The sequence below is a fragment of the Cydia strobilella genome, chromosome Z (assembly GCF_947568885.1).
Source record: "Cydia strobilella chromosome Z, ilCydStro3.1, whole genome shotgun sequence".
NCBI classification, from domain to species: domain Eukaryota; kingdom Metazoa; phylum Arthropoda; class Insecta; order Lepidoptera; family Tortricidae; genus Cydia; species Cydia strobilella.
This window is the reverse complement of record NC_086068.1, coordinates 49,437,139-49,461,871: the sequence shown is the minus strand read 5'-3', so window position 1 is coordinate 49,461,871 and position 24,733 is coordinate 49,437,139. Positions and strand designations below refer to the sequence as shown.

General features: G+C 36.6%; 2 protein-coding genes across 3 annotated transcripts; one reads left to right on the top strand and one right to left on the bottom strand.

Annotated features, from left to right (window-relative positions):
- Positions 1-1,206: 1,206 nt before the first annotated feature.
- On the bottom strand, positions 1,207-17,054 carry LOC134754648 (dnaJ homolog subfamily C member 5). Its single transcript, XM_063690989.1, has 2 exons — positions 16,270-17,054; positions 1,207-1,321 (listed from the first exon to the last, which is right to left on the bottom strand). The coding sequence occupies exons 1-2, from the start codon at positions 16,880-16,882 to the stop codon at positions 1,296-1,298; spliced, it is 639 nt and encodes a 212-aa protein (XP_063547059.1). The 5' UTR covers positions 16,883-17,054; the 3' UTR covers positions 1,207-1,295.
- A 568-nt stretch (positions 17,055-17,622) lies between these two features.
- LOC134754098 (protein Mpv17) lies at positions 17,623-23,485 on the top strand. 2 transcript variants are annotated; one of them, XR_010128874.1, is made up of 3 exons: positions 17,623-18,023; positions 18,682-22,500; positions 22,533-23,485. XR_010128874.1 is itself a non-coding variant. In XM_063690173.1 (2 exons), exons 1-2 carry the CDS (start codon positions 17,814-17,816, stop codon positions 19,027-19,029), a joined length of 558 nt encoding a protein of 185 aa, XP_063546243.1. In that variant the 5' UTR covers positions 17,623-17,813; the 3' UTR covers positions 19,030-22,505. The 2 variants fall into 2 exon arrangements, 1 of the variants encoding a protein (XP_063546243.1); XM_063690173.1 differs by lacking the exon at positions 22,533-23,485 and having other exon boundaries at positions 18,682-22,505.
- The last annotated feature ends 1,248 nt before the right edge of the window (positions 23,486-24,733 follow it).

Below are 24,733 nucleotides of genomic sequence, written 5' to 3'. Positions count from 1 at the left end.
TCTTTTAGACAGATCAAATAACTACTTTGAAATAAGACTTTAAGTTATTAGCACAAAGCTATTTTAATTTTCTACAAAATCATTGAAATCTTAGCTCAAGTAATTATTTTCTCGGGCTAAAATTTGAAAATTTTTGACGTTCTTCGTTTTAGTTGTCTTATTGTTTTAGAACAAAACAGCAGTTTCTGCAACCAAAACTATGTACAATTACATTTGAGACGATTGAAGCTTAGCTATAAAACACAGATTAAAAACAAAAGTGTATCTGTAACCATTTTTTTTAGTTATTTCGCTTTTACTGAACTGTGACGCGGTGGGCAAAGTTATGTTGAAAGGGCAAAGTTGTAAACTTCTACGGTACTTAGGGTAATACTTTATTGACGTAACTAATGAATAAAACAATTTAAACATATGTATGCAAGAATTATCTATTTTCGGTGGTTGAATTATCTAGAGGGCTTATATAGTCTCCGCTACGTGCCTACAGCGTCACATAGTACGGGAATACAGAAACATTTCTACAGAACGTGACGGTCTACGTAGCACCCGGTATAACGGGACACCCAAGCCTTAGAATTAGAACATACGTAGGTATACAGTAAATATTTAAAAATAAAGCTCATTAATGACTGAATAATTTGAAATAATTAATATACCTACATATTACAATAAGTGGAATATTCGTAATCAATTTTTATTTTAAAAAACATATTTTGAGTCGAACTAATACGCAGTAACTTGCCTGTGATAGGCGTGATAATAGCACGTATCTCGGTTGCGTTCGCTTGCTTATCACGGTTACTTTTGTTATACGATTTGTTCAAAGAAATACTTGCGGTGTAAGTAGGTCACAGAGGTGAAAAGTCAAAGAAAATACTGTACCGGAAAATAAAAGCAATCTGACTAGATGATGGTTCGGAAACCTTTCCGCTCACTTATTTATTATATGTAGCGTAACAGTTCTTTTCGCGGCAAGATTTTTCCTTTCCCAAGCCGAGACTAACTCTGTTCTCTCTGTCACAAAATAAGTAACCAATAAGATCCGAAAGTGTTTTACATCGATAGAAAATAAGTTCGTATGTGTATTATAATCATCGTTACATATAGATTAGCTACAGGCAGAAAAGTAATATCAGAATAATATTGTTGAAAAATAATTATACAAAATTAAAAATATAACTTACAGTTAATAATAAAAGGCTCGAATTTTATCAGCAACAGTGCGCAATCATGCATGGTTAATTTATTTCTTCATTACTCTTAAATATACGTTAGACTAGCCGAGAATAGTTACTTCACGTGTACTTTGGAATACTGCTTCCTGAAAATAAGAAAAATATAAACGGTTACGATTACATAACGAAGATAAATAGGTATATAAAAGGACAACACTGTGGGAGACTTGACGACCTAACTATGTTTTTTTTATTCGAAAAAGTGGCATATGCTGACGTAACGTACTAACTTTTATAATAAGTAGCATTGTGCACCAGGGCTCGGAAACAGTTTTATTTTTCAAACCGGTTTCGTTCATTCACCCGGGAACGAAAAGAATTTCGCTTTCGTTTGCAGTTACCGGTTAAAGAACTGTTTTATTTAGATACCTGTTTATACCAATTCGCTCGCCTTTCGTTTTTGTGGAACGAAATTAACCGGTTAAATTGTTCGAAGCAACATAGAACGAGTAAGTTATTGCTGTTTCTTTCACGTATGACGAAAGCAACCGGTATCATATCGTCATCGTTCCCCGCGAACCATAAAATACCGTTCCGTCTTCTTACCGGTTAGAAGAGAGAACGTAATGTTTTTAGTTCGCGTTCCATCAATTATCCGGTTTTTAACGAACGAAATAATATAATGGTTTTGGAACGTTTTTAACAGGTATTTCAATACCGGTTCAGAGCCCTGTGTGCACTCAAATTTAGTGATTCGACCAGTTGCCTTATGCAGTTATGAAATCGCAAAAATTGCTTCATGGCATTGTTCTGTCACTTTCTCGAACTCAAATGGGTCTAAATAAGAACGGGATACTTGATATTATTAAATGAGAGATTATTCCATAATGCAGTAATTTATTTGAATCAAAGTACGTTAATTACATATAAGAACTTATTAGGTACCTTCTATTTAATATAGTCGTTGACTAGTACAATGTTAAATACTTTAAATATTAACAGCAGGCGCAGGAGCCCTGCACGCGCGCGCGCACGCTTCGTGCGCCAGCCCAACGCAGCTACGTCGTATATTCTCAGTCGTAATTCCGGACAATTGTTAAGGTACCGTCAACCGGGGTGAATAGGGATGGCTGGGGTGAATAGGACATAACTTAAAATGTGATTTACTTGCCAATTTCTCAATAAATACCCAGACAAATTGTATCATTCGATTGAAAATAATAGATTTTTGTACGATACAATTTGTGTGGGTATTTTTTAAGAAATTGTCAGGTAAATCCACTTTAAGTTTTGTCCCTATTCTCCTCAGCCATCCCTGTTCACCCCGGTACCTAATTGTTTTGGAATACCATCTAATAAGCTAGATACAGTAGGACTCCGCGGAGCCGCGGCTCGAGTGGCTGTGTCGCACGGTAGTTCGCGCGCCGCACACGGCGAGCGCGCCGCACCGGGATTAACATTAAACTTCACACAAAATTAATACAATTGGACTATTTATATTTAAAAAGATTTTAAAGTCATAACAGTGTATTAGGTTTATAGAAACGTGAATGTGGATATTAGGGTTCATCCATTAATTACGTCACACGAATTTCCAAGTTTTTTACCCCCCCCCTCCTTGTCACACTTCGCAAACCCCTCCCCCCCTGGTGTGACGTTAGAAAAGAAAATTAAACGATTATCGTTCCAAAACTTGTTATTTAACTGTACAGCGAATAAACTAATTTAAATAAGTTAAAGTGACGTCACAAAGTTTGTGAATCCGCTCTTCCCATTGTCACATTTTCTTGACCCCCCCCCCCCCCCTAAACGCGTGATGTAATTAATGGATGACCCCTTATGTTTAAGCGATTGTGAATAAAAATATCGATATAGCTCGTTATTCTTAATTATAACTATAATACATAACACAGTGATCAACAATCTCGTTTCGCTCTGTATAATAAATGTAACGTCTTATTAAACTAGGATTCATCTTAATTATACGTGATTACATAATAAATTAAAATACACTATTACTCTGAAGCTGCAATTCCGTGCTGTCCCAGACTCGCTAATAAATACAGGAAACTAAACTGACACAATATCACTATGCCATCCCCTAGCTTTAATAGTCAACCAAGTCGACATTTCTATTAATTACATCATAAGTTTAGTTTGGTCAATTACAATTTACAAACTGGTATTCTATTCGTAATATCGAAGATAATTAATAATCGCTCGTAACGTAGGGGGCATTTCACGTGAAGCGGGCAGGGTAAAATGGTTGAGGTTTCCGATTTCGGTTATATTCGAGTATGTTACACATGTACGAGTTCTCGACACAACCACAATAGTTATTTATGATACAAGTGCGGAAAAGAGGAAATTCGAAACGAGTGGCGATAAATTAAAACACGACCGCAGGGAGTGTTTTAAATCTACACGAGTTACGAATTACCTATTCGCACGTGTATCGTACAACGTTTTACAGTACATATTTATGGCCCTTGAAACTTTCGACATATGCACGAAAAGTACTCTTTTACGCACTAGTGCGAGAAAGTAGCACTGTATGTACTGTAAAATATTTTTACAATTGACCTATTTATTTCACAAAACGAAATTTTGCGTAGAGTATAAACATAATATAAGCTTTCAAAATAACAAGCAAAAATTTTGTTGAATAAATGCGAACTGTAAAAAAGTTTTTTTTTTACGTTTTATAAAAAAAAATTTTAAACTAAATCGAAATATGAGGTAATAAAGGCAATATAATGGTTAAATAAATGTAGTAGTTAGTTTGGTTCACAATACTTCCTCGAACTGAGTCGTGGCATTTAAAGAAGTATAAATCTCGCTTTTAGTCATCTTCTAAGACCCATAATTTGTGAAATAGCCTTCCAATTGTAAAAATATTTTGTGGTTGTGTCGAGAACTCGTACATGTGTAACATACTCGAATATAACCGAAATAGGAAACCTCAACCATTTTACCATGCCCGCTTCACGTGAAATGCCCCATAGACAGCCAGTTGCCATTTGTAAGCCGGTAAATAAAATAGGAAACAAGCATAACGACAATGTACAAAATCAGCTGGGTTTTTTTAAGGGTAACCTGTATTAACCTAGTTTAGCACTAATAATGACACGCGTTAATTCAGCCAAGATTAACGTGTGATGCTTAAACAGCACGACCACGGAAGATTTTGTAATTTCTTTTGCGGTACAAATTCAGGAACAAAAAATGAACTTTTTTGTATTTTTATTTATACGAAATTATACTCATACGGTTTGGGCACTGCGACATAGGGGCCATGTAAGCATTACACAGATCAACAAATATTCAATGCTGAGGATGCACCCCCGCATTGAATGTGTGAATCTTTAAAGGAAAAGCATCAGCGCAGAAAACCAGACGAGAATAATAAAAATTACATAAAACCCTACTTAACTACAAAAACTTTTTGCACAAAAAAATGGTTGTCTGTAATGTCGGCTTACGGACGATAATTTTGCGTGATAATGATAACGTCATAAGAAAACATTGATGAAAAGGCCGTAATGTTACCATAGAGATTTGTCCACAACGTGACACTTTTTCGTGCATGCTACCGGTGTACATCGATTTATAAGACGTTATCACGTCAAAAAAAATCATAAATACCATCATCCACTAACTTTCCTATTGATTTTATTCTTAGTATGTAAAATAACACGAAGAAAAGTAATGTCCCCAAACGCGAATACTAGAGTCACAAATTGGTATTCTTGCCCGCACCTCCATTTTATTGGTCATATTTAGGCCACCAAACAAAGACCAAACATTGCCAATCGGGGGAAATTTTGGCATAGTTGTAGGGAATAGTGTATTAAACCACATACTAAAAGTACCCGAGGGTGGCGGCGAAGCTAACGGTTAGGGGGGGGGGGGGGGTGGAAGTTAGTAACTTTCCCACTTTAATATATTTTGAAGTCTTGACTCTAACGAAAAACGAAATGAAAAAGTGTACTGAACCTTTTTGTGTAGAAAATTTTATGTCGATTACTTATGTAATAGAACATGTTTTGCTAAGGGCGACCGTTTAAGAATTATTTACTACGAAAAGCTATAAAAAGGGACCTTTAAACCACGCAAGTACGTACAGATTGGTAAAATCGTTGCTCGACTGAGTCGATCTGTCGCCTCAATGCGTTATATAACTCCCACGTCCATATAAAGTCGTGTAAAACTATTAAAATTATATGATAGAATTGATCTAAATCAGCAAATGTGTATTTAAATACAACAGAGCAGAATTATTTTTAAAAATAAATTTATTTTATTCTACCAGTTCGAATTATATGTATTATTTTTAATGAAAGAGCATTTGAGGCCTACTTGCAGAATATTTTTTTGAATTTTGAATTGTATTTTGGCGTGTAATTAGTAGTATCACTTAGGAGTTAGTATATCGAAGTTGGAAACTTATAATGAACGAATAATGAATACATTTATTTTAGCTATAGAGATTAATAACATTTCAGGAACACGTATGCCGGGAGTAACAACCACTTCATAACCCACGTTATGTACGTCTAGTCTAGGATTGGGCCTGAAGGAAGAATCGAATAGAAGTTTACATAGATATACAAATCCATGATCAGGACATTAGATACTCGTGGTTAGAAGCAATTAATTCCATTTCATATCAGTAAATTAGAGAGAAAATGTGGTTAAACCCGAGAAAACAAGTGATAAGAAACGCTAAATTATTTGAGTCTGATATAGGCATAAGTTTCAATATGGTAAAGACGAAGTGTGACTGTGTTAGCAATACCTTATGATGAGGGACTTTGGCTAGAGGATCCCCGTAGGCTTTTAATATAATGAAAGATTATAAAGGTATTACTATGAATCATTCTAGAATAATTGTACTACTCACACTCACATAACCTTATTATAAGTGGAGGGGTCACAAATACTACTGGCAAATAGTTTATCAAAACATGTGTTAAGGTATAAGGTAGGCACAGATATCAGACATGCTAGAATACCTGTTTGATAATGATAAAATAAATATGGATCACCGATGAGTTATGCTAACCGGATAAGATAAAACATAATGAGGTATAGATAAGGCAATAGTCGTAGCTGTGTAGATACCTACATTTAAACAAATAGGGGTGGTATACTTTTAAAATATGAGGCCCACAGGGCTCGGAAACGGTTTTATTTTTCAAACCGGTCCCGTTTATTAACCCGGGAACGAAAAGGATTTCGTTATCGGTTGAAGAACTGTTCTATTGAAATACCGGTTTATGCCAAATTCATTCGCCTTCCATTTTTATGGAACGAAATTAACCGGTTAAATTGAAAATATCGAAGCGAGATAATATGACGGTTTGGGAACGATATTAAAAGGTATTTCAATACCGGTTCCGAGCCCTGGAGGCCTATGAAGCGCTTGGTTGGAGAGGGACTTATAGAATGTTACGTAAACCAATGGTTGTTGACCTAATATTTTTTTAGACTGTACTTATGTCACGTCACGTGCACCAGTGCACGTATTTCTAATACGGGATGGGTACCTATACATTTAGGCACATGTGGTTTTGTACCATTCATTCATTTCTTTCTGTTGATTTAATTAATTTTAGTGTAAAATATACCTATCTATTAACTTTCTGCACTATTGCCAAACAAACTGCAAACAGTTATTTATATAAATTAAGAGAAATGTAGTTTTTACTTAACTTATTTACGGTATTGAAATGCTAATAGCTTAAAGGGCTTCTTGAAATAAGTATATGAGGAGATGGGTATTTTATTATGCGAACTATTCTTACGAAACACATCTTGGCAGTTAGATTACATCATATTTTTGAAAATATGTACACATTTGCCATAAGTCATAACACTTATGATTGTTATCAAATACATACAAATGTAATACCTACATAGGGGTCGTCCAGAAATCATGTGATCATGTTTGCCCTATTTTGATATTTGGTGACTTTACCATTGTGATTGTACCGTGATATTTTTCTCACTTGAATATTGTAACCGTCTTTTAAGGCGTTACAATTTTCGCGGTTCCTCGCGAAAAAAGTTTTAAGTTCGTATGTGCCCGACTCGCTCACCTAAATGTCATTTAACCGTAGAGCGAAAGAGACCGCACGTCACAGTGATATGACTAGGACTAGGGAGAGATTTAGTATTTGCCAGAGCATCGGTTTTTTTTAAATCGATTCGAAATTCGTATGATTTGAACGATCTATATATAAAAAAGTCGAAGTCTAAATGCCTAAAATACCAACTTAATTTAACAAAAATCTAATTTATTACCTAAACGAGTTTGTTTTTATTAGGGTTCCGTACCCAAAGGGTAATAACGGGACCCTATTACTAAGACTCCGCTGTCCGTCTGTCTGTCGCCAGGCTGTATCTTATGAACCGTGATAGCTAGAAAGTTGAAATTTTTACAGATGATGTGTCATAAAAACAATAAAATGAGTATTTTAGTGGGGCTCCCACACAACAAACGTAACTTTTTTGCGTCATGGTTCGTGCGCGAATCCGACTCGCACTTGGCCGGTTTTCACTTTCCTGTTGGCGTAAGAAATCTATGCTTCAACTCAATTATTTGGGTTTACTTAAGTCCCAATTTGGGCAATTTGATAGTTAGATAGTAATAGTTTAGTTACTACTAAACTAAGCCAAAATCAGAATGTTTCGCAATAAATAATACAATACGCTACATTTTATGTAACACAATTTATTAATGTAAATTAAATAAACCTTAAAACAAAACAAAAACCGGACAAGTACGAGTCGGACTCGCCCAACGAGGGTTCCGTACTTTTTAGTATTTTGTTTGACAGTTTAAATTTTCACAGATGATGTATTTCTGTTGCCGCTATAACAACAATAAAATACTAAAAACAGAATAAAATAAATATTTAAGTGGGGCTCTCATACAACAAACGTGATTCGCGCGTCAGACTCGCACTCGACCGGTTTTTTTCTTAAGTTTGTTGTAAATTAAGTGAGCTTTATAATAAAAGTTTTTGTCAAAATTTTCATTTTTGATACAAAGCTTTTATCGCTGCCTATACTTTTCTTTCAACAGGCAACTAATATTTACTCATCGAGACAATTCTAACGCGTTTATGAATAACGCCATTTTACTGTTCCATTATTGCATTGTCGCCCAACTTACATTTGTATCTGAAGTTTCAGCTTAATCGAATAATGGGAAGTGGGTCTAATTTAGCTTGCAAGATTTGACCCGAACATACATACATACAAACAGCAACAGTCCTAACTGTGCATCGGTGAACCTTATTAGTTATTACAAAAGGCATAAAGTCCACCGATGACCGATGTACAGTTATAGTTAACGCTATCTCTACTGAGCTCGTTCACTTACCTGTACTAACAATGGCATTCTGTTAAACAAAAGCCATTATTTCTTTTGTGTGAGTGCGTGGCCTTTTTGTGCCTGAGGCTCACACACAATGGCCACGCGCTCAGGCACAAAGGCCACGCACTCACACAAAAGAAATAATGGCTTTTGTTTAACAGAATGCCATTGTTAGTACGTAAGTGAACGAGCTCAGTAGAGATAGCGTTAACTATAACAGTGTGGGCGACGGTACAAACAAACATTGAAACTTAAATAAAAGCTATTACTTATTCTGTGATAAAAGCTTGTAAAAGTAATGGTACAGTACCGGCCAATAATATATCACCTCCATGTTTTTACGGTATAACTTTATTTTTATATTTGTGAGTGACTTCCACCTCACTGCTTTAGGTAGTCTAGTAGTATTCCTTTGTATGGGCGATGAGAAAAATTGGTCTCATGTAATGGTTTTTTTTATAGAGGTTTTTTTTTATGTATTGTCAACTTCATTTTTAGTGTTCCGTGCAAAACTTTGTTTTGACAAACGGAACACTTTTGGGATCACTTCGGTCTTGCAAATCAGTTAAATGCGTTTTTCTCAGAGACCGTTTGACATAGATACCTAAAATTTGAAACAGTTATATCAATTACCACCACTAATATTGTAAATTAGTCAAAACCGCTTATTTCTTATTTTACTAGAGGTTTTTTAGTAATAGTAGTAATAGTATAGTCCTGTTGTAATTCACAGTATTTCATTGCAATATTCATCATATATATTTGTATAAAATATCTAATAAAATATGCAATCTACAAACTAACCTTTATTGTTTACTCTACCTATATACACGCTCATACAAAAACACTCAAAGGTGATATATTATTGGCCGGTACTGTATGTTTAGAATATATCTTCTAATGCGCGAAGTTCATTCCATTATGTAACGGGTACCGAGGGACATACATGACATGAAGGTCTCAAATTGTCAGTAACCCTAGTGTAAATTTCATTTGATAGCGTGACGCGAATTACGCGTTAGCGTTAAGTATCATTTTTATGGGCTTTTGAGTTTCCAAAACGTCCCACTTGGCGCGCTGCTCAAAATCTCATACAAATATCATAACGCAAACGCGAACGCTCGTCACGCTAGCGAATGAAATGTACACTAAGTGTTCTGGTGACAACCAAAACTCACTAAATACCACTACAAGCTCATAGCCAAAGTGAACGGTATCAGTACCAAAATAAGGTTGATTTTGTTTACTTATTTTTTAGTAATTAGCGAGTTTCGGTTGTTACCTGACGCAATGTAGCATATGTTTTTTGCATATTAATACGTAGCAACACATATTAATATTATAAATGCGAAATTGCGTCTGTCTGTCTGTTACCTCTTCACGCTTAAACCAAACCCATTTAGTTGAAATTTGGTATAGAAACAATTTGAGTCCCGGGGAAGGGCATAGGGTAGTTTTTATCCCAGAAATCATCCTTTAAGGGGGCGAGAAGGGGGGTGGAAGGTTGTATGGGGAATCGATAAAAAGCAGATTGTGTAAAAAATAAGCTACGCAAATTACTAACTCTACCCAGACTTAGTCCCGGGCAAAAGCTAGTTCTAAATAAAACCCTCGCCTTTAATTTTGTGGGATTACAATCGCGTAGGCGAACAAAAAACATACGCAACTCTACACTTGCGCAGGCAAAACATATTTAAACCTTGCGACCGTTTACAATCCTCAACTCGCGACTAAACGGGGAGACTTGTCAGTAGTTTTCCTAATGCTCAGCTCGCCTTACATTTTTTATTTTTTTCAGCCAATTGATCTTAAAGGGGCCCACTGATTATCAGTCCGCCGGACGATATCAGCCTGTCAGATAGAACAAAAATTTGACAGTTCCGAACATCAGACAGGCCGATATCGTCCGGCCTACTGGTAATCAGTGGGCCCCTTTATCTAGCTAACTATCTACTTAAGTGGATATTGTGGACGACCGCTTCTCCGTACGAACGTAGTCCCCGTTTTCCTCCCTGGATATTGGCATACCTATTGGAAAATATTATTACACAATTCTTTGTACATATTAATCATAGCTATGAGCCTACGTGTTTTGTTAGGGTTCCGTACCCAAAGGGTAAAAACCGGACCATATTACCATAGAGTAACTTATACTAGAGCGGTACTGTCATAGTAAATTTTGTAACCACAGTAAATTCACTGCCATCTATCGACACACTTTAAAACTAAAAATGAAGATTTATACGATAAAAATACGATAAAATGTATTTAATATTTTTATGATTTTGACCCATGTTCTTTCACTGATATGCGTAAAAATACAACAAACGTGATTTTTTTGCCGTTTTTTGCGTAATGGTACGGAATCCTTCGTGCGCGAGTCCGACTCGCACTTGTTTCTTTTTCATTTTTTTTTATTATTAAGTATAAGTTGAAGTGGGACTGGGCTGGTCATGTCTGCCGCATGCCGAATGACATGTGGGCCAAAATAACCACAGAGTGGGTGCCCCATGAGTCAAACCGGGGATCCGGCAGACCTCGTCGGCGACGGCGGGATAACTTGGACTCCTTTTTGAGCGACTGGCCAGATGTAGCTCAAAACCGGGAGGAGTGGAAGAAGAGGGGGGAGGCCTTTGCCCAGCAGTGGGACACAATAGGCTCGTAATAATAAAAGTATAAGAGTTACGCTGCGTCTTACGTAAGCGAACACTCGCGAACGCGAAGCGAAGCCGCGCTCGGCGGGCCCAAGGCGTTCGCGCTCGCAATGAGATCGCCCACGTAGGACACTTCTATAGACTGTATCAAAGGATTGATTCACCCCGCGACGCGCCGCGCCGCTTTGCGTGTTGTTCGCCTACGTAGTACGCTGCGTTAGGATTAGGAGCGAAAAACAAATTCCATACAAATTTTTAAAAGCTCCTAAGTCATAATAATAAAATAAAAACACGAAGGCGCATAGCTATTAACCATATATGGTTAATTTACAATGAATGGTGTAAAAATATTTTTATAATCAGAGAGGAAAATGGGGAAATGGGGAGTGCGTTTGTTTGTATGGAGAAGCGCCACGTGACTTCGTCCCCTTTCGTCAATCCCATTCACACAAGCCCATTGTAATAATTGCAGAATTACGTTTTGTAAGTGTTTACTTTGTAAGCAAAAGTGGTCTCAAACACATGTCACATAACTAAATGTGTATGACGCTGTTAGCGTAGTCGCGAAAAATATCCTAAAGTCCTTCCGGCCTAGCACAGGAGGGCCGGAGAAGTATCTCGCCGGCGAGATATTTCTCCGGCCCTCCTGTGCTAGGGCGGCACCCGGCAGGTTAATTAGAGAGGGACGGATAGTCTTAACTCGCGGCCGAGATACTGTAGCGGCGCTCCTGTGCTAAGCCTACACACTTAGCGTAAAGCAATCAGAAACATGATAACTATAAAACCCAAACACGTGAAATACATAATAATAACATTTAATTATTTTTACAGTTTGTATGGCATAGATCCTGCCTACACTTCGTCTATTCTATTCTTATACCTTAATAGATGAGCAACCTATTATGTATGTATAGTGTAAATTCTCTAATCGCAAAATAAATAAATTACCATAAATAAACAAAATTTCACAGATGGGTCATAGTCATAAGTCAAGTAAATAGTTTTAAGGCGTCACTAAAGTATGTAATTAACCTCATTTATAATTTAAATATCTGGGATACCAGGCTTTGCTCGAAAAACATATAATAACTAAATAATGCGCGTTTTCCCAGAGGTAAGACCTAGCTAGTTCGATTTTTCGCCCTGGAAAACCCCCATATAGCAAATTTCATCGAAATCGTTAGAGCCGTTTCCGAGATCCCCGCAATATATATACATATATACAAGAATTGCTCGTTTAAAGGTATAAAATTAAGTATGAAAAAAATACAGCTAACCTTATTATATAGAAACACAGGAATGGACTTCTGGCTTTTATGGCTTCATAATCCAACTCAGACACTAATATGTAATTAACGAGTTGTAGAAGGTAGTATAGTTCGTTTTTCTCCTATTGTTGTTATTTTTAATTATATGTATGTAGAGCACAAACATAATGATGCGATAAATATGTATTTTGTCACCTTTTGCAAACCTGAATCACATGGTCACTGTTCTGTTTAACTAAATATTATATAGCCCTCGTCTACGTTACGAGTATGCAGAACAGGGCAGATCTATATATTAACGTGTATTTGCGTAATTCCGAATCACTTCCGACTGTCCGTTAATTCAGAAAATAACCCCTGGCATGATACAAGCAGAAAGCAGCAATGATAGAAGACCTTAGCAACGCAAGCCTCGAGGTTGGACTGAAGATGAATATGTCAAAAACCAAGGTCATGACTAACAGCACATAACGTAGGATTGAGATAAACGGAGAACACATCGCATATGTCCAAGAATACCTTTATCTTGGCCAAATAGTCTCTTTCCAGGCGCGGCAGGACAAAGAAGTCCAAAGACGCACCGAAAACGCCTGGAAGAGCTATTGGTCAATGAAACACCTGATGAAGGGAGACCTACCTCTGTCACTCAAGCGTAGGCTTATGGACATGTGCGTACTTCCAGTTCTCACCTACGGTGCTCAGACCTGGTCCTTGACGGAAGCTCAGAAGTCCAAACTCGGGGTTTGCCAGAGAGCTATGGAGCGCAGCATATTAGGTGTAAAATTAAGAGATCGAGTCTGAAACACCACGCTGCGCTCTAAGACTCAAATAATAGACGTAGCTCGGAAAGCGGCCAAGTTGAAATGGGACTGGGCTGGTCATGTCTGCCGAATGCCGGATGACTTGTGGGCCAAGTTAACCACGGAGTGGGAGCCCCACGAGTCTAACCGGGGATCCGGCAGACCTCGTCGGCGATGGCGGGATAACTTGGACTCCTTCTTGACATGCTGGCCGGATATAGCATTAAACAGAGACGAGTGGAAAAAGAGGGGGGAGGCCTTTGCCCAGCAGTGGGACACAGTGGGCTCTGAATAAAATAATAATATGATACAATAATGGGTGGTTTTCGGACGGTACGGTAGGACCGAAGTGATTTGGAATTACCCGAAAATTGACCTCAGAATTAGAATAGTAGAGTTAAAACGTTCGCTGCGGCAATTATCGTAACTCGTACTTAAGCTTACTTAACATGGAGTCTTGCGACTCCATCCCAGAATGAAATGAATATGTTAAATGTAATTAGAACTCGAATGTCTTTTTTTTTTATACAACCACCCATAACCAGGAGCAGCCAGTGTAGCACAATCGGAATAGGACAAACTGCGAAATCTCTTGGACAGTGATGAAATATGTTATACATATATATTAATTAGAGGTCCCTTTTTCATGTCCACACCATTATACATTTGGGTCCATGAGGAACCGCAGCCATCTTGGTAATGTGTGCCTTCCTGAAAAAAATCGTATTTTAATCTGAGTTTACGTATTCTATGGAAATATGGGGTAAGGCAACATTAAAGCTTATTAAATTCTACACAAAAAAGTTCTGCGTACCTTTGCGGAAAAATTAAATCTTCTTGTAGAAAATACTTGCTGAGTCCAAATTGAGCGCTTATACTTTTACAGGGGACATTCTCTTGATATGAAACTTGGATGAATAGGAATTCCACTTATGTCCATACTTTTGTACATGATGTACCCCAATATCAATATTATACTCGACTGCGACTTACCCAGAAAGTAGGGTAATGGGTTTCAGTACTGATGATTCTCTACACCGTGAAGCCCAGGATACTGGATGGATTTCTTCAAATGACATATCAATTGATTCCTCTTGACGTTCACAACCTGTTAACACTTGTTTTATTAAAGAAAAAGCAATACAACCGACTTGATTGAAGGTGTCAAATTTTATTATTATCACTGTTGTCTAAGCCCCATATAAGACCTAAAGTCTGTTTTTGTCATCACATTATTTAGCCCTAGAATTTTTTTTCCCTCATTCATTTTACTAAATTTGTATTCCTTAGTACTGGTGTTCCAATTAGTTACCTACTGATGTATTTTTTATTAAAATCTGCTCAATAGTTTAGGCACTAGAAGGAAAAATATGATATCAGATTAAGCATCCGCTCAAGTCGGCTGTATTGTTTTTTCTTTAATAAAACAAGTGGTAACGTCCTGATAACAACCTAACAACCTGTGTGAACGTCAAGAGGAATCTATCGATACGTCATTTGAAGAAATCCGTCCAGTATCCTGGGCTTCAGTACTGAAACCCATTACCCTACTTTCTGGTTAAGTCGCGGTCAAGTGAAATGTTAATATTGTGGTAGATCATGTATAAATGTATGAACATAAGTGGAATTCCTATTCATATCAAGAGAATGTCCCCTGGAAAAGTATAAGTGCTCAATCTGGATTCAGCAAGTATTTTCCACAAGGTTTAATTTTTCTGCAAAGGTATGTAGGACTTTTTTGTGTAGAATTTAATAAGTTTTAATGTTGCCTTACACCATATTTCCATAGAATACGTAAATTCCAGGAAGGCACACATTTTTCAATTTGGTGTGGACATGAAAAAGTGACTTATATTTAACAAATAAACCAAATTTCATCACTAGCCAAGAGATTTCGCAGTTTGTCCTATTCCGATTGTGCTAATGTACAAATACATACTTATTTGCAGCAGTGTAGTTAAGAGTTTTAAAGGCTTGAGGCTTATAGACACACGAGTCTTCACAACACAAAGACCTTCCCATTGTTGAAAGCTATTGAGCCTCAAGGCTTTAAAGACTCAAGATTAGCTATAAAAATCACAACTAATATCTAGTGGTCAAACTGGAGCCTGGAGCCTTACTTTCGGTGCAGATATGAGAAGCAAACATATGCCAAGGACTAAACAGCACAGACAGACTAAGGAGGTATGTCCAGGTAGGAAAAGTATAATTATACAAACTTTGATATCAAACTGCAGCTTAATAGTGCAGAGATCCAACTGGCATAAATGTTTTATTTTGCTATCAGTGCATAGTTGAAACTCGAAATATTATTAAACTAACCAATACAAGGGTGTTGTAATTTGGCAGACTTATGCACAAATGAGTCTTTAATTTAAATCATATGGTCTACAAATTTAGTTTTGCACTATAAATAGTAAGTACTTACTAAAGTTTTATTCTCCATGCAGTGCTGCATTTAGAACATAAATGGTGACAATTGTAATAATTTAAAAGCCACAAAATATAGAGAATTGCCTCAGTATATCACCAAAAATTTGTGAACAAAATAATGCAAATATTTCATGTAATATTATGTCTATCATCACTGAACACTGACAAAAAAAAATAGAGCACTTCACAACATATACATATGTATCCATATATGTTGGCCTGAGAGCAAGGGCTTAAACTATCATTAACCTGTAACTAATATTATGAACTATTTTACTAATGGTCAATTCAATGCATTTAATAATGAGCAATGTAAGGAGGAAGAAAGTGATTTCAATCTTTACATTTTAATGTTTCCCTAGATGGTTGGATTGATTGTACTGACAACTTTTTCTTTCCTGCCAGCATTGTAGGAAAGCATCAATCATAAACATTAAACTAAAGTAGTTGTGGCAGCAAGTAATGGAGAGATCATTGCAGTGTCACTGGAAACAATATTAAGATGAATATGTTGCATTTAAGTATGTTAATGTGAAATTCCATAATTGACCCCACCTGTGTTCAGGCCAGTATTTTCGGAGGCGCCATAGGAAGCAGGCGCCGGTTCTGACGAGCCGGCATCGGGAGGCGCGGGCATGGCGATCGGCGGCGCCTGCTTGCCGGACGGGCGGCCCTCGCCGCCGGGCTGCACGGTCACGGCCGCCACGCCGTCCGAGTCGTCGCGCTCCAGCGTGTGGTAGTCGCCCGACTCCTCTGGCGGGCGCGGCTTGCACTTCCCGCAGCAGCAGTTGCAGCAACAGCACAGGCAGCAGCAGAAGTAGCAGCCCGTCAGAATACCACATACGATGAACAGCGCCTTGCACCAGGTGCTCGTTACCACGAAATACGCATTCACGTTCTCTTCGCCGAACTGTTCCGCAATGTACAGCCCGAGCGAGCCGTAATTGTCGTAAATGTTTCTCTTCGTCGCATCGCTCAATATAGTATGTGCGCGGTTTACTTCTTTAAACCTTTCCGAAGCATCTGGATTATTGGGATTTTTATCGGGGTGATATTTTAACGCCAATTTCCGGTAACTTTTCTTGACATCATCGGCTGTAGCAGTTTTGGGCACTTCAAGTATTTGGTAGAGACTGTCTCCGGCTGTTGATAGTTTCCTTTTATCCATTGCCTCTCTTCTCTGGTCACTACTTAAGACGGTTGAATAGGTATATTTTTCGTTAGCTAATAATGTGCAGAAGCTGCAATGATCTGAATTTTCTACAAAGCAGTTAAGGTAGATAGTAATAAAAATTAGCCCCAGCCCAATCTACGTTTCACTGGTGGCACAGACTAGACATCAAAGAACGTAGTGATTATATGCTCTTTGCATCAAAGGCTGCAAAGGCTGGTAGCTGGTAGTATTCATTCATGTTACCATTTCCCGATTTTGTCGATGGTTTAACGGGCACTTAAGGGGTCTATATAATATATAGGTATACCGTTAAAGGGCTTATTACACTTTACTAAATTTAGTGACTAACAAGAGGGACGCCGCTATACGTGAGACGCGATAAGAGATACATCCTATCGTTTCTCACGTATAGCGTCATCCCTCTTGTGAGTCACTAAATTAGCATAGCGTAATAAGCTCTTAAACTGCTGCTACTGAATGGGCTATAATTAAACTACGACGTATTTAGAAGGTTGAAGATATACGGGAAAGCTAAACTTGGAACAAAAAGTATTTTATTATGTAAATAATGCGTTTATTTCAATAATTTGGATAAAGCGCCTGTGGGTACCGCACCTTATTATAAACATCATTCTTGTCTATGTATATGCAATATGCATAATAATCTATACCAAAGAATATAATATGCTTTATACCTCCTCTAGCTAGAAGACAGAATCAAGTGAAAAGTGAAGTGAAGTGACTTGTTGACAATTTTGTCATTGTTGAATGTTAACCTGAAATCTGATGTTTATTAAATTTATTCATTAATTATCGTACTTTGTGAGATAGCTATTATTCATAATACTGCTAATTCTAATAAAATAATTTATAAGCAGTAATGGGTCATAAGCATATTTAAAAAATCGTGTTCACGGTGTTCAGCATGCATGTCGTGGTGTTGAAGTTTCGCGGTATGATCAGACTATATCAAAATGCTCTTGTCCGGCGACCGTATTTAATGCAAGCTATCCAAAGTGGAGCTTTAATGGGAGCCGGCGACTTGATATCACAGACATTAATAGAAAAAAAACCATTAAAGGACCTCGATTACAAGAGAACATGTCAGTTTGCATCTATAGGCCTTTTTGTCGGTGTAAGTAGTAAATGCAGTATTTTCCCTGTAGGTATATATACTGTATTATAATATGCCCAATAAAATTGCCAGTTCTGTTGCTTTTTAGGGTTCCGTATCCAAAGGGTAAAAACGGGACCTTATTACTAAGACTCCGCTGTCCGTCTGTCCGTCACCAGGCTGTATCGCATGAACCGTGATAGCTAGACAGTTGAAATTTTCACAGATGATGTATTTCTGTTGCCGCTATAACAACAAACAAAAACAACTAAAAACAGAATAATATAAATATTTAAATGGGGCTCCCATACAACAAACATTATTTTTCTGCTGTTTTTTCCGTAATGGTACGGAACCCTTCGTGCGCGAGTCCGACTCGCACTTGGACGGTTTTTTACATTCACATGTAAAGAATAGGGTGTGCAATCCGGGCCAGTCATTCTCTAATAGCTTTACAAGAAGAGATGTTTCTATTTAAACTATTTAGTGTGGAAGATACTTTTAAGTGCTAACTGTAGAGATAATAATATATTATTTGGATTTCTGATCTCTATTAGTGAAGCTATTAGGGAGTTTAATTAATGACATGCATTATTAGTACAAATTTAATGGTAAACCTTACTATGGAGTTGTAAAAACCATTATCGAAATAAATGTTTGTAATAAATTTTCTTTTTAGGGGCCTGCACTTCGGATCTGGTACGGAGTGCTACAAAAGTACATTGGTAAACAGGGCAAAGCTGTTGCTCTTAAGAAAGTATTTATTGACCAAGCTATATTTGCCCCAACATTCCTCTTCATGATCCTTGCCACAGTGGGCACTATGCAGGGCAAGAACTGGGACACTGTGCAAACTGATATGAAGGCTAACTATGTTGATGTGTTAAAGACCAATTATTTGATTTGGCCGTGGGTGCAACTTGTAAATTTTTATTATGTGCCATTGCAATACCAAGTACTTATCGTCCAGGCTGTTGCATTGTTTTGGAATACATATTTGTCATGGAAGACCAACAGACAACAATAAGGAAGTCATGTGTACATAGGTATCTACCGTACTGGCAAATAAATAAACTTAATTATATTAGGTACATACTTCCTGCCTTCCTGCCTAGGCAAGAAGATAAATATTACAACAAATGTTTATAAGTATTGTTACTAAATAATATCTAATATCTCCTTGTAAGGCCCACCATACAGAATTTTCCTATTTTTAGTCTGTCCGTCTGTCACCAGGATGTATCTCATGAACTGTGATAGCTAGACAGTTGAAATTTTTACAGATGATGTATTTCTGTTGCCGCTATAACAACAAATACTAAGAACAGAATAATATTAATATTTAAATGGGGCTCCCATAGGCAAGCGTGATTTTTTTGCTGTTTTTTTCCGTAATGGTACGGAACCCTACGTGCGCGAGTCCGACTCGCACTTGGCCGGTTTTTATTAATTAGAACCTAATGGTATAGTAATTTGGAATGAATTTCGTTTGTTTGAGAAAGCAATGGAACAAAAGAAAAGCCACTTTTTTTTATTTGTAATAAAATCCTTGCAAGCTTACAGTAGTCTTCTCCGAGACCACGGGGACAACGCCGTCCTCGAAACGTCGGAGGCTCGGAGGTAAATTTAAAACTTATTTTACGCGATTAAGTCCCGTCGTTGTGAATAATAATGAGTAAAAATCGTGAAAGTTTAAATCAGTGTGTTGAGTTACATTACAGTTGATCCCAAAACCCTCACAAGATTAGACAAGAAGACTTCATTTGTATTATGAAAGCTTCTTATTAATTTGAAACAGGTGTACATTGTAATGCACATCGGACCTTACAACGATTGTTCAGCAATTTATGGCCTGGAAAATTCAATTAAAATACAAAAAACCAAAATTGTCTTTACTAATTAGAAATTGTAACATTGATGGTTTTTGTGTAACATATTTATGACTTTGAAGTTTAACCCTTCAAGGTTCAGACCCGATTTTATTATTTAATGTAATTTATATAATATCAATGGTCTAGAGTCTAGAGTCTAGACCACAATCATATTACATGATATACAATGTGTTCGGACAGCTATGCTGTCGCCGTTAATCAGGTACGAATATGATGATGAATATTATTGACAAATCACCCCTATTTTTATTCTCAACCATTTTTAAATTGCATCTCTTTAAGCATGGTATAGGTATTAAACATTATCTGTCCAAATATCGGTCGCACATTATAACAGGTGTCATTCGGTAGTTTAAGAACTAGGGCATAAATGTCATTATTGAACTACGTATTTATAAGACTAATGTATTTTTTTAAGAAATCGGGACTGTGGCGTAGGGTTAGAACCGGTGGTAGTTTTTTGACATTCATAAGTGCATTGATATACTTATGCTTAAATTGAAGAATAAAGACTTTCAATTTCATTACAAAATGTTACAGAAAAGTTACCACAACTTTGTCCTGACACATTGTATAGCCAAGTATTATACAAAGTATGTGTTCGTAAATATAATACATTAGGGTAATCTACCATATCGTTGGCACCATACCAATTGCCACCTTCAACAGTAAAGCAGCATTTACAAATTTTTCACAAAAAACATGGCAATAACCGGTTCTTATCAGTCCTAATACTCCTAATCATTGGGCAGTTTACTATGTTTGTGTGCTTGGCCAATTTTATGATTATGATATTATGACAACACGCAGATTGTATTGATGTAATGATTTATTTTATTGGAAATAAGTAACCAGATTGGAGTAATAGTGGTTGCTTTTAATGTTTTGATACTAATAAATAATAATTAAACGTTGTGAGACTTGTGAGTCTTCACTAGACTTATATTGACCGGGATATGAACCGTGATTACCTTTTGTATTGTAAGTCTAGTGAAACTAACCGTGAATCATTCAAAACAAAACTCTGAGTCTTGTCACCAAATTGACAAAAATAACCCAAAGGAACTCCGATACCTATATAATGTAGATTTAGAACCAGTCTTAGGAGGCCGGTGTCGATTTTAGTCGCAAAAATGTAAAATTGATAGATTTAGTCCGTGAAATTTTACACCTTTTGTTACCTCATTGAAATAACAAATATTGGTTTCTATTCGCACGTCTTCTTATCTTACCTTTTATCAGATCAATTTTTTGAAAACAGACTCATTAAATCAGTAATGTTTGCTTTTCTGATGGACGTTTAGGTAAACGCGCGTAAAGCACTGATTTTGTCGCTCTTATTTGTAAATTTTGTAAAGTTTGGACTGCTAAACATGGTAATTTTGTATTACACATATCCTGTACTTGACGTTTATCAGACTACATTTTTATTATTATGACTTTGAAGTAGTGTAAATGAAAGTTAGACGAAATCAATTTTCTCCAGAAATTACTTCAAAACAAGTGACAATTTCTCTGAAAATCGACTTAATTTCATCTTAATTTTGATACTGAAACAATCTACAGCATTTGCTGAAAGTATTCTCATACATCAATTTGTATAATTTACCACCATGATTTTTTTAAGAATTTTTAAAAACTGCCCCTTCTCATGCATTACCGGTGACGCACGCTCGCGACCTCATTATTAAAAGCCAAGATAAGAAGACGTGCTAATAGAAATCAATACTTGTTATTTAGATATTACGTAACAAAACGTGTATAATTTCAACGACTAAATCTATCAATTTTACATTTTTGCTCCAAAATCGACTACGGCCTCTTAGGTTATGTAGGTACAATTTTTAATAAGTCTACACTGCACTATTACAGTAAATACCACAACTTTACCAAAATAAAATAAAAATAAAACAAACCTTGCAACTATGGCATGCGGTTTTTCATACAGCGCTTAGCCTGCCCGCAATGTATCGGAAAGCATGTGATTTGTTGCAAGTTTTGTAGAGACTAAGGACTCGGTGCGACATCATTACTGCTATCTGATTGGCAAAAGAAGGATCGCGCTCATCTGCTTCGGCGACTCTTCACCAATCAGGAAGAAGTACTCTGCACTGCTATGTAGATTGTATTGTAGGTTTCGGCAAACCATTAAGAAATCTCTGAGCTGTTATTATGAATTTGAATCGTTAAGGATCGGTTGCACCAAACCATCTGTTACCGTTAAAATGTTATTTTTGATTGTATGGGAAGTTTCATAGTTCTCTGCTGAGTGACGTTGATCGGTGGGTTATTCCCACTATTTACCACCAAGTTATTACTGAGATTTTTTTTACCACTGGTAATAGGTGGGTTTTTTTTCCAGTAGTTACCACCAAAATTTTGTTAAAGTTCAATACTAATAAAACAGTATAAATACAGGGTGTTTTTTTATAGTCACCTGCAATAATTTACGGGGTGAATATGTAGGTCATACTGAACAACTTTTACTATGTACCTAACCAATAATATCGAAATCGCGAAAAATAGTTATTTGTGCAACAAGAGAGGAAAGTTGGTTTTTCTTGCGAGTGTTTATTTTGAGTCCCGAGAAAGCGAAAGATTCTAAGGTAGAATCTTGAGCGTAGCGAGTGATTCTAAGGTAGAATCTTGAGCGTAGCGAGGGACTCAAAAACACGAGATGTAAAATAACGATGCTCTCGTGTTGCACACATAATTTTTCACCTCAGTAGTGAGAACATATTAAAGGTTAAAATGTATTTCGAATTACACAGAATAAACAGAGAAAAAAGTATTATAATATGTACGATACGATACGATACTAGACGAGACCGGACCGGACCGTACCGTACCGTAGTATGAAGTTCATGGCCTTCACTAAATTAAAAAGCTACATTGTTTCACTCCCTGGAGTGAGGAAAGTCGCACTTTCCTCACTCCAGGGAGTGACGAAAGTAGGCTTGTTCGAGCTGCTGAGGTGAAAAAAACATTACTCATATAAATATCGACATCAGACCAGCCAAATTGTATGACACAGTCAATTTTTTTAAATTTATAAATTGATTAGTGTTTAATTTCAGTAAACTGCCGTGAAAGTGATCAAAATTCTAAAACACCTCACTTTTAAGGCAGTTTACTGAAACACTAATCGACTTATAATTATTTATTAAAGCACAATACAAGTTATTCTGTTTTTATTAGTAATGAACAAAATTTTGGTGGTAACTACTGGGAATTATTTTTCCTAGTAGTTACCAGTGGTAAAAGTTGGGGGAAAAAATACCAGTGGTTACTAGTGGGAATACCTATAGAGATAAGATAAGACGGTAAAAGTGCTTGTTAAACGGGCTTGTTTCTTTTCATATAGAACGAAAATCGTCATTTCGGTAGCCAACCGTACTGTTTAAAAGAACAGTATATGCCTTTGTTTAACAAATAAGTAAGAGTCGGTCGAAGCCCGAAAAACAAGAGTTTAGTATAGTTCTACTGTACTAGAATTTACGGTTCTACTATAGTTTCGTGACCTTGATTAGCACAAACTTTAATTAGTTATTTCATTCAAAATTTTTGCAGTGTTTTTATGAATAAATGATTGTTTTACGTAACTTTGGTATTTATTTGTCCTTAATTTTTTTATAATTTAAGTAGGGAGGGGAGGTCCAGGTCCAGTAGTAGGTACAATGTATTTATTTACTTCGTGATGAACAGATGTTCATTTTTTACCTTATTTCATAATTTGATAATGTAAATGTTATGTAAAAATTTCTCTGGTAAACTTCGAAGATAAGGGAAATGGTATTTTTTACATTTTCCTTCATAAGTAAATATTTTTTTTCTCAAACATGCAATGAAATATCGTCCTTTCCTTACGTGCGTCATAACAGGCTTCAAATTATCACGTTTCGGGCGGAGCAACTAGAGAGAACTGTAAAGGAATTTCATACGAAATTGGAGGCCTAGGCCAGGAAGTATATATTTTTTTAATTTTAACGTAAACATGGCGTATGTGTTCATGCGAACAGGCTAAACAGCTGTTTTTTTTTTCATCTTTATAGGGCTGTATCTCCTAAACCGTGTGTCGTAGCGCAATATTTAAAATAAACGCAAAAAAAACAGAAAAATCTTTATAGGCTGTAATCTCCTAAACCATGCGTCGTAGCGCAAGAATAATAACATTTTCGTTAGCCTTTAAGAAACCCTTAATTAATATTTAAAAAAACTGGAAAAAATCTTTATAGGGCTGTATCTCCTAAACCGTGCGTCGGAGCGCAAAATAATCAAATTTTCGTTCCCCTTTCAGTCACCCCAAAATAATATAAAAAAACACAATGAAAAAATAAATAAAAAATCTTTACAGGGCTATATCTCCTAAACCATGCGTCCATGAATCTAGTATAACTGGATCGGTCATGAGGGGTGGGGGAAAATGACCGAACGGGATAGTCTTATGTATCTTTCAGTAGGAGTGGCAGAGAAAGCGCTGTTATTGTTTGTCCTTGTCATAGTTTCACTTTTCCACCGCTGCCACAACTGAGGTTGTGGCAAACAAATAAGTACGTCACATGTCATGTTTGTTCGTTGCTTGTTTAATTATTGTTTTGTATGAAATTGTGCTTTCTCTTATGAAATATAGTGATGGTTAGCGTTTTGAATGCTTGAACTTTGATAAAATAATGGTGAATTGTTCTGTAATCGGCTGTAATAGCCGCTCTGAGCAAAAATATGAGATCATAACCTTTCACACGTAAGTACGGTATTTTACACCTTCCTCTATACCCCACCTCCACCTTCTTCAATATGTGAGAAAAACATTGTAAAATTACGTTACACTCAAAGCAATGT